The sequence below is a fragment of the Cloeon dipterum genome, chromosome 4 (assembly GCF_949628265.1).
Source record: "Cloeon dipterum chromosome 4, ieCloDipt1.1, whole genome shotgun sequence".
NCBI classification, from domain to species: Eukaryota; Metazoa; Arthropoda; class Insecta; order Ephemeroptera; family Baetidae; genus Cloeon; species Cloeon dipterum.
In genome coordinates, this window is record NC_088789.1 from 32,046,283 (window position 1) to 32,062,177 (window position 15,895).

At 39.7% G+C, this 15,895-nt stretch overlaps 2 protein-coding genes across 2 annotated transcripts in view; one reads left to right on the forward strand and one right to left on the reverse strand.

Moving 5' to 3' along the window:
- LOC135941856 (voltage-dependent calcium channel gamma-5 subunit-like) overlaps positions 1–15,895 on the forward strand; it is a 306,279-nt gene that overhangs the window by 148,744 nt on the left and 141,640 nt on the right. The window contains exon 2 of the mRNA XM_065487605.1: positions 228–345. Within this exon, the coding sequence (XP_065343677.1) occupies positions 228–345 (118 nt within the window). The remainder of the gene's footprint in view (positions 1–227; positions 346–15,895) is intronic.
- LOC135942197 (neprilysin-11-like) lies at positions 11,720–14,862 on the reverse strand. Its single transcript, XM_065488195.1, has 17 exons — positions 14,836–14,862; positions 14,736–14,788; positions 14,593–14,675; positions 14,485–14,535; positions 14,274–14,432; positions 14,131–14,214; positions 13,962–14,074; positions 13,518–13,691; positions 13,321–13,465; positions 13,053–13,270; positions 12,824–13,000; positions 12,611–12,770; positions 12,509–12,557; positions 12,392–12,459; positions 12,203–12,339; positions 11,949–12,149; positions 11,720–11,896 (listed from the first exon to the last, which is right to left on the reverse strand). Exons 1-17 carry the CDS (start codon positions 14,860–14,862, stop codon positions 11,720–11,722), a joined length of 2,076 nt encoding a protein of 691 aa, XP_065344267.1.

A 15,895-nucleotide genomic window follows, 5' to 3' on the forward strand; every position in this document is an offset into this window, starting at 1 on the left:
AAATTGAATTGTCTCTTTGTTAGCGTGCAGGAGAAAATTCCTCACCAACAACAAAAGTAAAAATTGTCGATTATTTGAACAATTAAGCCTTGCATGCAGGGGCAGGGGCATTTGCCAGCCTGGGGAAGGGTCGCTTTATTTTCTGTTGACGTTTAATTAAACGATTGCAATGCAAACTCGGTTGGAGAGTCTGTCTGTCTGAGCAAACATTTGTCGTGTGTCCACAGCGCTGCCGTCGCCGCAGTGCAACTCGGTCAAGTACCTTAATTGGAACGACGTCAAGTCCTCGGACCTGGGCCTGTGGACGCAGCTCGAGTTTACTCCCTCCTTCATCTCCAGAATGAGGTAAGTGCGTGTTAACAGCTTTCTAAATTCAAATATTGCTTCGTTTATGACATTTTAACTATTTCGTAAGGTAAATTCTTTTTTTCCTTGGCGCCAAAACGTTTCGAATATGTTAGATGATTCCGTGAAAGTGGCGCTTCGATCGCTGACGTTGGAAAAGGCGTTACTGCGATTTTCTAACGGATTTCCTCCATAAATAAATAAAACTGTTAGTGTTTGAAGTTTCCAACAGATGGCGCCACCGTATACTTTTGTAATAAATTTAATTTTGAGGTCCTTCAGCTCCGATTTCAGACTCAATTCTGTCACTGGGCATTCTTCACTTAATATGCTTTCTTTTAACGTGCTGAAAACGAAAATCGGTTCAGCCATTCGCCGTAGAAACGTTGGAAAATATTTTTTTATTTCAAAAAATAGTTTTTCACGATTCTACGGCGATTGGCTGAACCGATTTTGGTTTTCAGCACGTCAAAAAATAGCAAATTAATTGAAGAATGCAGAGTAGCTAGATTGAGTCTGAAATCGCAGCGGAAGTGCCTTAAAATCGAAAGTCTACGGAGGCGCCATCTGTTAATTGGCGGCTTCGAACAACAATGGCTTAAATGCAAATTGGTGAATTAGCCGATAAAATCGATTACGAAAGTAAAATTTGCTAGTTTAGCGTCTGGCACGCCTATTAAATTCAATAAATTACAGATTTTTTTCGTTTCTATCCAAAGATTTTTTTTTCAAACGGTTTTTTCCAGTTCTTCCAGGTGAAAATTCAAATTCAGTGACTTATGCTTGAAGAACTAGAGGTAAATCGATGGCGGAAAAGTACAGGAGAAAGAGGTCAATCCGGGTTAATATTTTGCTCGCAGCGTCGGTCTCTCGGATGTTTAGTTGACAGCAGTGCGGCTTGTCAAAAGCGTAAGCCTTTCGACTGTACATTAAGGCTGCGCAGCTGCTCTGCTCTTTTGCACCGCAATCGCACGACAAGTCTGGCGTGACACATGACGAGCCGCCTTCATACTACAAGCATCTTCGATTAATTAATTACCGTCCTCTTAATTAATTACGACGAATAAAGCGCGCGCCAGGAGAAAATAAGTTAAGTTCATTAAGACAGCAGCCAGCTTTTTACTACAAAGTTGGCATCGCGACGCAGTGCCAATTACTGTGTTAGACTTCTTGAATAATAGCAACGCGCACTGTTTCCGTTTTCCGACGACTCGAAACGCTTATTGTGCCTTCGGAGTCGCCGCCATCTTGGATCGGACGCCATGATTGCTGTGGAAACTTTTGATTGAATGCACAAGTAGTGCAATAAACGCACCACAAGAGTTAATATATGCAAAAGGGAAATGAGTATGGCTTTGCAATTAAACTAACCGTTTGTGGAACGTTAGAAGTCTTCCATTTAATTTACTTTGACTGGAGAAACAATTATGTTGCAGGATTTAATTAAAATTGATGATTTTGAAGGTAACTATTTTAATTTTAATGTCCTTTAGCTGATTTTAATTTGACTTGGAGATTTTTTAAAATTCAGGTGGCTGCATGATTAGATTTTATTTTGTTTTTTAGACTGAAAAAGAGTGAAAAATGGTGATTGAACCAATTTTTTCTGCCATTTAATCGATGTTTGGGTGATCAAACGAGCTTGAATTTTGGGGTTTTAAGCATTTTAAACATGGGAACTGGATGATTTATAATTCAATCAGGATCTTAACTGTGAATCTCAATATAAAAGGTTAAATTTTGCGATTTTTCCAAGATTTTCGACCCGTGCCACGCCTTCTTTTTTGCTTTTATCGCCACCGGGATCCGGATTCACGCGACGCTCAGACATATCATCTGGTAAAAAAGGCGGGAAAGTTAAAATCGCTTTTGTGAACAGCTGATTAGCCCGGTAATTGGTGATTCAGCCGTTAGATGGCACATCAGGCCATTGCAATTTCATGGAAATGCAACAAAATACGCGGGAATGAATTTTTTAGGTCGGCACGCCTCTTTTTCGTAGCTTCTGATTGGCCTCTGGACTGTCTCCTGATTGGCCTCCATTATTTCGACGCCATATTGACTTCTGACCGGCGGGAACCTAACACAGATCGCAACCCGGATCCCGGTGATACTTGAATTATGAAGTTTCTAAGCATTTTGAACATTTTCCCACGATTTTGGACCCGTGCCACGCCTTCTTTTTTGCATTTATTACAAAATTCCAACGATTAGTCATTTTAATCAGCCATTTTCCATGTTTTAACTCGTCGAACGTCTACAGATCAATTAATTCATCATTAAAATTGATTATTTTTTGCTTTAAAACTGACTTAACAGTCGTTATTCACGGGAAATACTTTTCGCCCTAACAATTTAAAACATAAAATTATATCAGAGCAGAGCACAACATTTTTTAACACTTTTTTCTGCTGACCAAGCCCATCAGTGCGGCATAGGGAGGGGCTCTCGATTTTTTCCCACAGCACTCGACGCAAATTTGACGTATTCAAGCGGGCAGCAGCGGAGCAAAAAAGACGATATCGTTTTCGTTCTCCTTTCGGTTTCGCCGGTGGCAATTTAGTTTGGGGCCGAGGAAAAACGGGTATTGGTCCGGCAAAATGGAGTTGCGTTTGTAAATGGAGACATTTATTTAGGCTGCGTGTGTGTCCCGCGGCGCCGGCACCCTTATGATAAAGGGTGGCCCGAAGAGTTAACAGCTCGGCTGATGAATTACCCCGGCCGGGGCTCAGCCAGCGCTCCACTTATTCTTCTTTCTTGCACCCACCCTCTCCGCTCATTCCGCCCCGATATTATTTACGCAAAGTGCCGCCCGCCCGCCCGCGAGAACGAGACACGCACACTCGCACGCGGTATGCGCGCAATCGGATCGATCGCTGATTTGGCTCCTTTCAATCTCTCGCCGCTCTCGCTGAAGAATTTATTTATTGAATTGCACCTTCGCCGAGAACAAACTTCAGAGCTTTCCAACCAGATGAGTGATTTACGTACCCTAAAACTTTTTCCGCGCGCTTAAAGCAGCTGCGCCACAGGTTTGCCTTTAAAGATCTGATTTATAAAAAAAAATTGTGGAAACTCGGATTTTATTTTTAATTTTCAGCCGACGGAAAGGTGATTAGTAAAGCGTATTCAAGAACATGATACGTTTTTTCCCGAAATATGAATTGTAGAAGGTAATATTTTTATTTTCAAGAAATTCCACTTTTTTCAAATTTTTGTTATTTTTGCAACTCCAAATCTCGGGTTCTAGCTATCAGAATTGCAAAAACTGCACACCGTTCAACTCGTCTTAATTTCCCCTATATAGCCAAAATGCTTTGAGGGTGATCAACCCTCATCCCCATTCCACCCCGTGTTTTAAATTTACGAGAAAAATCGCGTCGTTTTGCACTTTCAGCAAACTTATTCACTGTTTAAAGAGCTCTTAAATTGAGAAAATCTACCCCAAATCCCATTGGCTATCTAGAAAAAGTTAAGACGAGTCGAACGGTGTGCAGTTTTTGCAATTCTGACAATTAGAACCCGAGATTTAGAGATTTAAGTGTTGGCAAAATTTCGAAAGATTTATTTTTCGCCAATATTGTCAGCGCCAAATCTTTGGTTCTAACCATCAGAATTGCAAAAACTAACCACCGTTGGACTCGTCTCGACCTTCCCTGACAAGCTGAAGAATTTAGGGGTTCTTGACATCCACCCCTAAGAAGTTGCTTTACTTCAACCCCCTGAAAAAAATTTTAAAAAATATATTAACTCTGGATTTTTGCATCAATTTACTTTTAATTTAAAAACATTTTTCAGTTTAAGTTTCAAAGAAGGGATGGGGTGGTTATTTTGGAGGAATTTTGGATAGTTTGAAAGATTTTTACATCCAGATGAATCGGTATAAAATTTTTCTATAAAAGTTGTGGCGATAGGGTTGAAAGGGGATGGGGGTAAGCACCCCCTAAATACTTTAGCTGGTTAGTAGAGGTTGAGACGAGTCTAACGGTGGGTAGTTTTTGCAATTCCGATGGTAAGAACCCGAGATTTGGAGGTGCAAAAAACCCAAGAAATCGAAAATTATTAAATTTTAAAAGTGGAACATCTCGAAAACTAAAAATAATATATTTTGCTGCAGAGCACAATGCATGCTATGAATTTTTAATTTTTTGTAGCTTGTAAAACAAATTAAATTGAAGAGGGGAAATGAAAAGTCTCTTATATATTATATAACTAGCCTCGAAAATAAATTAAAATTTTTATGCGTGGACTTTTATTTTTTATTGTTAATTTAATAATTAATTTTTTAAAGAATTATAAAAATACCTCAGGTTCTGAGTAAAAAAATGTTCTCATGGAGCGCTCTGTGCCAGTTTTAAATTTTTTTTAAATACAGGAGGACGATTTGCTGAATTAACCAAAATTAAAACTAGTTTTTCTTCCGAAGTAGACTATGGCGTTTAGAACAACATTAAATATAATACTTTTTGGAACTTAAACATAATATATAAGCTCAATCTGGAAACTATAGAACGTTTTGAAAGAAATTCTGCCTTAAGTGTCTGAATTTTGGCGGTATTTGGCCTTTTTCACCTTTTGCCACTCTCGCACTTGGCATCCAAAAAAGTTTCCATGCAAATATACAACTTCTTTTTCATAAACTGATACGGAACAGCATTTTGCGTGCAAAGTTTGCCCGGCCGGCGCGGCGCAGAGAGCTGGGCTAGCTCCCGAAATACACTCAGCGCGCGTTTTCGTCTTCGTGCACTCGAGAATTGCGCGCGCGGAAAGAAATTCGCGGAGCTGCGGTGCGAAGCATGTTGTCAGCAGATAAAAAAGTTGCTCTCGCGAAATAAGATGCGGAGGGGGTGGCTCATGGGGGTGAGTTATGCGCGCATCTGGCCCGGCGCGAAAGAATGGCGTTTGACACACACTCGAGAGCATGCTCGCGCCGTATTACAATATGCAAATCTGGATAGCAACTCTTTCTTCGCTGCTGCAGGTGTAAATACACGGGGTGCGGAGGGTGAAGGGGCGAAATCGCGCCTCTCGAGGGAAATGCGCGCTCCGAGATGGATGTGTCAGACGTATCAGGCGCTAATTTGATGGCTGCCGGGACAACGCAGATCAAATTTGGCGCGAAATGAAATTGGACACCCGCCGCACCCAGGCCGGCCTCCCCGGGGCGCACCCCCGCAGAAGGAGCGCCAAGAGGGATGTGAAACACGGCCCGCCTGGAATTTCGTCGGTCGTAATTCGATTATCCGAAGGAATTGTCGGTTACTGATCATTCAAATTAGATTTTGATGACGTCAGCGAAATGGATTAATTGGATTGGTCATTTGAGAGATTGGCGGGGCTCGTGTTGCACTATTTTACTCCGCAAAGAAAAATAGGTCAAATGAAAAAAAAAATAGATCGGAATTTTCTGTTTTGATTTTTTAAAATTGCTGAATCATTTAAAATAATTAAGAGCCAATGAGAAGAACAGAATTAATCTTTTGAATCCGCCAGTTGCTTAAACCCTAAGTGTTCGAAGCCGCCAACAGATGGCGCCACCGTACACTTTCGATTTTAAGGCACTTCCGCTGCGATTTCAGACTCAATCTAGCTACTGTGCATTCTTCAATTAATTTGCTTTTTTTTGACGTGCTGAAAACCAAAATCGGTTCAGCCAATCGCCGTAGAATCGTGAAAAACTATTTTTTGAAATAAAAAAATCTTTTCCAACGTTTCTACGGCGAATGGCTGAACCGATTTTGGTTTTCAGCACGTCAAAAAGTAGCAAATTAATTAAAAAAAGCAAAATAGCTAAATCGAGTCTAAAATCGCAGCGAAAATGCCTTAAAATTAAATTTATCACGAAAGTTTACTGTGGCGCCATCTGTTGGCGGCTTCGAACACTAAGGGTTTATGTAACTGGTCAATTAATATATTTATAATTAATTTTAAGTGGAATATGATAGTGATTTTGTATTTCCAATTATTTCAAAATTTACCAGTTACGCCCTCTTTTTAAAGCAAAGGAAATTAATTGCTTCCGGGGTGAGAAAAATTATGAAAATTTAATTGTAAGAAGATAAAAAATTGTACTTTTGAGTCTTGAAAGCTATTTTTTATTTTTTAAAAAATTGCAGATTTTCGAAAGGGATGTGTATTTGGCCTGATTAAAATTCGGCAGTTGATAGTAGCGCCAAAAACTGCCTAAAGTCAGAAAGCTGATTAAATTTCCAGTTTTTTTCCTATTTAGCAAATTTTTCTCAAGTTTACCATTTTTCCACTAAATTCGTTTGAAAATTCCAACTGGCCGTTAGAGGACGTTTAAAATGCTTACCACGTGCGAGAATTTCATTTTTTACTGATGATGAAAATGAAATTAAAAAGATAATTAAGTGAAATCATGCCGGCTTCTGTAAAAAAGCGGGATAGTGCGTGCCACGCCCCCTCTGTTGGCCAATCAGATGATTTTTTCAGTTTTCTCCGAAATTTCCAGCGCTTGACCCTGTTTTGTCACTTGATTTAGAATCCTCTCGTTGAGGATCTATCTGGCAGTGATTCTTTCTTTAGGGAAATGCGGAAATTCAGTGAAAATCGTGATTGAAAAAATTCCTTTGAGAATTCTCCATTTAAAACAATGCTAACTTTCAGGCCGATTTTCTCGAAAATTTACACCGCTACCTAAAAATTTTTTTAGCTGCACATGATCCTTAAAACCTTATCTGTATTTCTGTTAAAGGATTTTGTGGGGAAATTCACTATCACTGTCAGGTTGTACATTAAACGAAATTTTCATTTTTCTCAACAAAAAAAAAATTAATAAATTCTCTACAGCTGTAGTTTTTGTCCTGAATTTAAAACAAAAGGCTCTGGATGAAAGGAAGGGACTACTCCGCACATCCCTAGGTGCAAATGCGCGGCGTTGCTAGCCGATATTGGATTCCGATGCGTTTCATATCACTCTCTCGTCCGGATTTAATATAATTTGAGCCGGCCGCAAACATTCGCCCGATGCCGGCCGCCTGCGACGAGTGGGCGTTTATTTAATTTCATTTCGAGCATTCCAGCCTCGAGCCAATTCGTTTGTTCCACCCGAGATGGAACGCGCGCACAGATTCTTGCGGCTGCTCACGGCTGCGTTATTAAAATTAAATCTCCGCGCATTCGTTTGAACTCGACTCGCGCTGGAAACCGCATTTTCCTTCTCGAATCCAGTTACAAATATTTTAAAAGGATTTCATTTGATTTTAATCAGCATTTGACCTAATTAGGGGACAACGGACGCGTTAGTGCGCAGTCGGACTCGCGAGAGAGATTGAAAATTGGCGGACAAAGCGTCCCCACGGAGTTTTTGTTGTTCCGTTTTATTATTTCGATGTTGTTTGATGCGCCCGCTTGCTTGCCTCTCGCCTGGGCATTATTCTAATGGCGGACAAGCGGGCTCGCGGGCGCATTGAAATATTGAAAATCACTCGCGCACGATTTCCCAGAGGAGCCTCGCGGCCGCGCCAACACAAGCGAAATCGTCAATTGCCACTCGCGGCCGTTGGAATTCGGCTCCACACCGCGCACACACATGCCACTCCTTTCTAAATCACCCAGGGAAATTATCGTTATATTGTTTTTGCCAATTGTCATCGTTTCTCTGCTGATTTTTCGAGTCAGAAATAATTTTTTTAAATTTAACAGGGGCCGGGTTGCGATTTGTGTTGGTTCCCGCCGGTCAGAATTCAATATGGCGTCGAAATGATGGAGGAAAATCAGGAGACAATTCAGCGGCCAATCAGAAGCGTCGAAAAAGAGGCGTGCCGACCTAATAATTTTATTCCCGTGAATTTTATTACGTTTCTTAAAACCTGATGTGCCATCTTAACGCCAATTACCGGGCTAATCAGCTGTTAGTAAAGAAATAACAACAAAAATATTAGTCAGCATGAATATTTGTCCCATTTTGAAGCTGCGCAGTAAACGTGTGCGCATCTTATGCATGCGCAGAATGTTTAGATCGCTTCTTCATCTCACAGGGAGGCTGAAACTTATCTTTGCGCATGCGTGACCCAATTTAAAACCTTCTGCGCAGGCGTAATTCCCACCGGGGGCCGGGTTGCGATCTGTGTTGGTTTTCCCGCCAGTCGGAATTCAATATGGCGTTGAAATAATGGAGGTAAATCAGGAGACAGTCCAACCGCCAATCATAAGCGTCGAAAAAGGGGCGTTCCGACCCAATAATTTCATTTCCCGCGCATTTTGTTACATTTCCAATAGCCTGATGTGCCATCTAACGGTCGATTCACCAATTACCGGGCCAATCAGCTGTTAGTAAAGAAATAACAACAAAAATATTCATTTATCTGAAGCTATTTTCATAATAAATTTTCCTAACTAATTTAATTTTCTGTTTGTAACTTTCCCGCCGTGAAATTATAAAAATTAAAGCTGATTCAAAGCTTTTTAAAGGCCTCCAAAGCAAAAATTACACGTAAAGACTGCAGCAGTGGATGAAATATTGAACAGGTTGCTGCAGTTGGATTGGAAGCGAGCGAGGGTCCGATTGATTTTCGAGCCGCAACCTCTGGTCAGCTATTTCTCCGGCTGCCTCTTCTTCTCTAGCTGTGAATTGTAGCGAAGAGTTGCAGATAATTCGGCGTCTCGAGGGGCCTGTTGCTCTAATGGGCTCGCCGTCCGAGCCCCGAGGGACGCCGGCCGTAAATAACGCGCCGAATACCACGCACACACGCACATCCATCTGCAAAGTGTTTGTGCATGCTCTCTATCTCGCTCCTCTCCCTTCTCTCTCTCTGTTTGTATTTATTAACATCCGCCGCACGGCTCTCGTCTGCTGATTGCCTCGACTGACCTTTAAGAAGAGATCCTTCTATGCCTTGCAAATCGAATCCGGGAACGTAAAATTGTTTTTAGGCTCGTGCCTAAACGTTTCTATACACACAAAATGGCGGATGTTATGGAATTTTCAATGAAAACGGCTTATTTTCGTCTTCCAGTTGACCTGAATCGGTTTATTTCTCAACGGGATAATTCGCGGGAATTTTAAAAAAGGGGCGTGGTCCTTTACTCGCGGGAAAATTTAGAAACTTAACACTTATATTGGAATTCTTCCGTGAATTATTAATTTTAGCACAGAAAAATGGGTTTACCGCTTCGGAAGAGAGAAATTGATCGCATTCCCGCAATTAATCGAATATTTCCCGCTCTACTTGCCTGGAGGAAGCTCATTGCGATGAATCATTTATTAATTACAATGCGAAAAAAGCAGCATTTCATTTAACAAAACGTCGGAATTCGAAATCATCATCCGAGCGCGAAATTTATGAAACATTCCACTTTGCTGATTGCAGGCAGGCAGGCAGGCGAGCATATTTACAGCAATTTCCGTCCGATTTTCCCCGGCACAAAGAGCAGAGCTAAAAATTAATCTCTGCGTGCTGCGTTCCGTGAGTCTCGGCCGTGTTTCCATGATTATCTTTGCACGTCTAGTTGGCCGGTAATAAAAGTCAGCATTAGCAGAGCGAGCAGCACCGCCATAAATTTCAATAAAGTGCAATTGCTGCGAATTTGCACAGCAGAATAAATAACGAGCGGAGGATGGCACAATTTCACGCTTGACTCGCGACCGCACAACTAGTAATTTATCAGCGCCGCCGCGCCGGCCGGGCACACTCGATTGGAAACTAGTTTGAATTAAAACGCGCGCGTTTGCGAAATGTCTTTAACTCCTGAAAGGAGCACAAAAATCTAATAAAATTAATTAAGAAGTCGGAATATAATAAAAATACATATAATCCAAGATGGCGGACGTGACGTCAGTGGCGTCACTTCATAAAACAAACATGGCGGCGCTGTTCATTCGCAAGTTATTGCATTTTCTTTATTTTTAAGTACAAAAAACCAAACAGAAATATTTTTCCAACCAGTTCTGCCTCTGAAAATAAAGAAAGAAAAGTCTAGCGACCCAGTTTGACGCGCGAGACGCGTTTTCTGTCGAGTACACACTCATGTATTTATGGATGAGTGATGCAGCAGTGGGCGTAAATATTAATGCACACACGTCTTGCAAAACAAGACACTCGGCCATATTTTATCGGCACATAGCGAAAATATAATGTCTGGTGCGCGCGTGGAATTCAATTTGGCATTTCCATATCAGAGCAGAGCAGAGGAGGACAAAAAGATGCGCGCAGACGGAATGGAATTAATGCGACACGCGCGTCCCCGAGGGAAGAAAACACACATACACACGAGTCGCTCGCTCTCAAAGAGCCGCGCTTCCTTCTTTCGCCCTTCCAAGCGCACAAAGCAAATTGCTAACTTTGTTGTTGAGAGTGTACTGTACACACACACACGCGGACCGGCCTGGGCTTTAATCTCGATCGAGTGCAGTTTCGATTTGTTTGTGCCCGGAGAGGAAAATTGTTTGTTTTTTCTAGTCTTGAAAAACTTTATGCAGATATTTGATTTTTATAACCAAAAGAATGGTGTTTTCTTACATAATTTAAAAAAGGTTATTTGCCAAATAAAATAACCAAGCTTGTGTGTCAATATTTTCAGTCTTTTTAAATACCTTAATTCACCAGTTGCATAAACCCTAAGTGTTCGAAGCCGCCAACAGATGGCGCCACCGTATACTTTCGATTTTAAGGCACTTCCGCTGCGATTTCAGACTCAATCTAGCTTCTGTGCATTCTTCAATTAATTTGCTAATTTTTGACGTGCTGAAAACCAAAATCGGTTCAGCCAATCGCCGTAGAGTCGTGAAAAACTATTTTTTGAAATAAAAAAATCTTTTCCAACGTTTCTACGGCGAATGGCTGAACCGATTTTGGTTTTCAGCACGTCAAAAAATAGCAAATTAATTAAGAAAAAGGAAAATAGCTATATTGAGTCTGAAATCGCAGCGAAAATGCCTTCAAACCGCTTAAAACAAAATTTATAAGAAAGTCTGTGGTTGCGCCATCATCTGTTGGCAGCTTCAATATAACTAAGGTTTTATGCAACTGGTCAATTGCTCATTTATTTACATTTTCCCTAAGGCATTTATGGTTAACAAACTAATGGTCTATTATTCCAGTCAGTAAAAAGAAATTCAATCATTTACCGATATGAGAAAAACAAGAAAACATTCGTTATCTTAGAGTTTCAGTCGTGATTTCAAGATGGAGGATTTGACGAAAAGTGTCAACAGAACGACAACGATATTAAATTTTTTTCTTTAGCAGAACCGTTATCAAATACGAGGCACTTGTCCACAGGATTAATTTTAATCTTAAACTGCAAGAGTTAAATTTGTAGACCCAGTAACTTTATTAAAAAACAAATCACAAAGAATTATGGAACAATCTCCAAACAAGTATTTCTGAGACCAATTTTACTTGTTTTTTTTTTACCAAACAACGCATTTGTCTTCAGGGTTCATTTTCGAACCTGCAGGACAATTCCACGCGTCGGCAAACTCCTTGGTGTTGGAAAGAGTGCCCAGGACCCTTTCACGACCAGGGCTGTGCACGTCCCATTTTAATAAAATGTTCAAAACAGCTGGCGATGGGTTTTGACACCACATCTTTAAAAAGATAATTATTAGAAAATCAAAATAAAACAATTAATGCACTCACATTTGCAAAGCCGAGGAAGAAAAGTTGTTTGTGCGTGTAGTTGGCGAGACCTGGCAGGTCAGGCTGAAGGTCGTGGAGCTTTTCAGTGCCCTTTTTTTCATTGCCAACCTGGCGTGACTTGAACAGATCGTAGGCGATTAGAGCTTCACGCATGCCTCCGTTGTCTGCGATGTTTTCATTAGCGGTTTTTTTGCCGTCAAGCTGATAAGAAAATTTTTATTTTTTAAAAATTTGGGTATTGTTTTTAATTTTACCTTCACGTCGGGTCCAAGTTCAGGGATGTGGAATTTGCTGTATTGGTCGATCATGCACTGGACGCGTTCATCGAAGTTTTCTTTAGTTTCTTTCGACCACCAATTGTTTTTTTCACCATTCTTATCATATTTATGCCCTGCGTAATGATTATTGTTAAAAAATGTGGTTAAAAAGAAATAAACTTTAACCTTTATTGTCGAAACCGTGCGTAAATTCGTGACCAATGACCGCTCCAATCGCACCGTAATTCAGAGATCTGTTTAAAAAATTAAAAAAAATAAAAGCTTAAACTTCTTTTAACTTACGCAAGTCCGTTTCCGGCGAATGGTGCTTGTAGGATTCCAGCAGGAAAGTCTATTAATTTGGTTTGAATAGATTAAAAGTTCAAAAAATTGTCTTCAACTTACAAACGGCGACAAGTTGGGGAACATAAAAAGCATTTATTTCAATTTTAGACATGCCAAGCCAATTTGTATCGTTTTTGAATTTGTAGGGATCGTGTTTTTTGAAGGCAACTACAAATTTATTGATGTTCATCGTCAGCCAGTCTCCTCTGACATCCTTAATCTGAATTATATTTTAATTAGATTGAATTGAAATATAAGTTGTTACAAATTTACAAAGAAGTTTCGTTCGTCCAGAGCTCCAGGAACAAAGAACCATTTCGGATATCCAATATTCGGCTTGACAGCATCAACCTTTTCCAGGGCGAATGTTTTTGTTTTTTCGTCCATCCAGTCGAGACCTTTGATCAGCTGGGTAAACGCATCGTGAATGTCATGCACCATCACCTCCGTCTAATAAATAAACTTTAAAATAATTTAAACGAAATGAATGTCATAATCAGACCTTTTCCTTTCTTTCTTTATCAAAATATCTTTCGAGGTATTCGTGGCTGATGGCGTTGTGGAAAAGGCCGCGGGCAAAGTAGCTGCATCTTTTCTTCAGGTTTCTTGGTGGTCCACCGAATAGTTTAGCGTAAATGTCTGTTGCGACGTACGCTTCATACAAGTCTGGCGTGGTGAACGGCGCCATTGAATAGAAATAGTAGAACCACGTGTAGAGTTCTGTAAATAATAATTTTAACAAAACTATTTTTACACATGGAGATTCTCACCTATGGTCTCGGGAGGAGTGTTGTACAAAACTTCGAAAGTGTCTTTGATAACTTGTGGATTTTTCACGAGGATTTTATCTTTCTTAATATCGAATTTCAATACCGATTCTTCCAAGTAGCTTGTCAGGAATTCTGACCAGTCGAACTGTTTTCCAGATTAGTTTAAATATAATTAAACACTTTTAGTGATATTTTACCCGGTTTGGATCATTGCTGGTAACGTTTACATCTGACTGAGCCTGAAGTTCAGCGACAGTCATCAACTTTTCATTCATTTCGGAGGGATAAACCAATCTCGCCGTTTGCAGCCTATGGTCTAAATCATTCAGCTCCTTAGCTGCACGCCTGGCATCCACTCCATTTCCCTCAAGCTGTGTGCACGGATGAAAAGATTGAAGTAACAAAATAAATTTAAAATCTTACATGGTCGTTGAATGTTTGCAAAAGTATTTTAAACAAGGCTTCATAGAACGCAGGGCTTGATGCTCTCCACTGTACAAAAATATGACGATAATAATATTTTCAAATTTCTAAAACTATACTAATCCAACCGTTAAGTAATGAGTTGTTTCGTTAAACTGTTCAAATCTGAATAAAAAGAAAGGAGTTTTGGCTATTAGTTTGTCTCCCTTCATCAGAACCTGGGGCCAGGGAGAAGGTTCGATTGCGGTGCCGTCCTGAATAGGGACTCTGGGCAGGCCGAGAGATTCGATATGCTTCAACATTGGCTCCACTCCAATTTTATTCCGTGTGTCTGAAATTGAGTGTGTTATTAATTAAATTCTTGTTATTATTATCTGGTTAATTTACCCTCGTCAATGCATTTTTCGTAGTATTCTATCGCTTGCTTAACTGTCTCAGGCATTGACGGAATAATTCCTTCGTCGAAAATACCTAAAAAACATACATGTGTTTATAGAGATTAATTATATTTAAAGCGTAATTTTGCTCACGTAAGACTCGATAAGATGTAAGGTCTCCTAGCTCATTAAAGCGGTTTACAAATCCATTTCCATAATTCGAGTTAGTGTCGACGTAACCGCCACAAGCAAACTCGTAGAAATTGTCGCAAGGGTCAACACTCGTGTTCATGGAGGAAACAATCCTGTCGGCTGATAAAAAATGTTTAATTGGACACTAAAGGTTAGTTATGGAAAAACTGACCTGACGCGATGCATTCATCAGTCAGGCAGAGCTTTGGCTTCCCCTCAGTACCTGATAATTAATTTAAATGGTCAGAATTTTAAATTTAAATATTAAAAATCCACTCACTCTCTGAGTAGAGAGAGTAACCCAGGAGAATCACTCCCACTGACAAGGCCAGAATCATAACCCCTAGCACAATTAGGATGAGCCTATTTTAAATATATAAAATCCTTAAATAAAGCGTAACAAATTATTAATTATGAACTAACCTGCTACTCCTTAACTGGCTCTTTTCTACTTGGTTAGCATCTCCCTTTTTCTTCTTAAAAAAGAATTGAATTTCGAAATAAAATAATTATTAAAACTTACCTTTGACTCCATTTCGATGTCCTCCATCTTAAAAACTCAAATCTGTGGCCCAGTCATGAAGCACTACAGGCTTCAAAACTATCTGAATTTCCAGTTAGAGTGCTGAACTATATATATACGCTAGAGGTTTCTCCCTAGCAATAATATTAGGGGCCATTAATTTTAATGGATTTCTAACTAGGGTGATTATCGGGTTAAAAAACATTATTTAAAAAAAACGAGAAAGTAGAAAATTACAATTCATCGTTGGTAATATTTGTTCACACATGAAATGTTAAATTAATTAACTCAAAGACTTTCCAAACACGACAAATGTGCATTTTAGCCAAGTTCCTCAGGTTTTATTTATCTTTAGGACTGTGAATTTTAGCCGATTTTTTGGCTAAAATAGTCGACTTTTTTTAGACTGTTTGTAGGAAGAAATTAGTTGGTTTTAGACGGTTTTTTTATTAATTTAGACGGTTCTAATTTTCATTGTTTCCTTCACATCTCTTTGTTATACGTATATTTCACACAAATTCATGTTTAAATTGTATTATTCAGCCAATTTACAGATAAATTTAGATTGACTAGTTTTTTTTAGTTAAATCGAGCAGTTTCATTAGAAAATAACGCTCGATTATTTGGACGGGATTTTAAGACATGGAAATTTGGAAGTGATATTATTTGATATTTTAATTAAGTACTAGTTAGGAAATGGAGGAATTGTAGCCAGTGAAATTCTGTGCAAGTAAACAAATTTTCAGAATGGCAGTTTCGTGGCAAGTGGATCGAATAATCCGTTCTCCCGAGCATGCCCTTTAATTAGAAAATGGACCCGTGATTTAAACAATCGATTTCTGTGTCCTGTTTACCTCAAAGCACTTTGGGGATCAAAATTGAACACCCCGACCCTCAGGTTCTTACCCTGACATGGCCCTGAGGGTCGCATTGCGAAAAAATGCCCAAAAATGCCAATTTTGGTGTCGTTTCACTGGGTTTTGACCCATCAAAGTTCTAATTTTGTTATGAATATTTTTCACGGCATAGGAAAATCATGTTTTTGGAAAATTTTCCATGC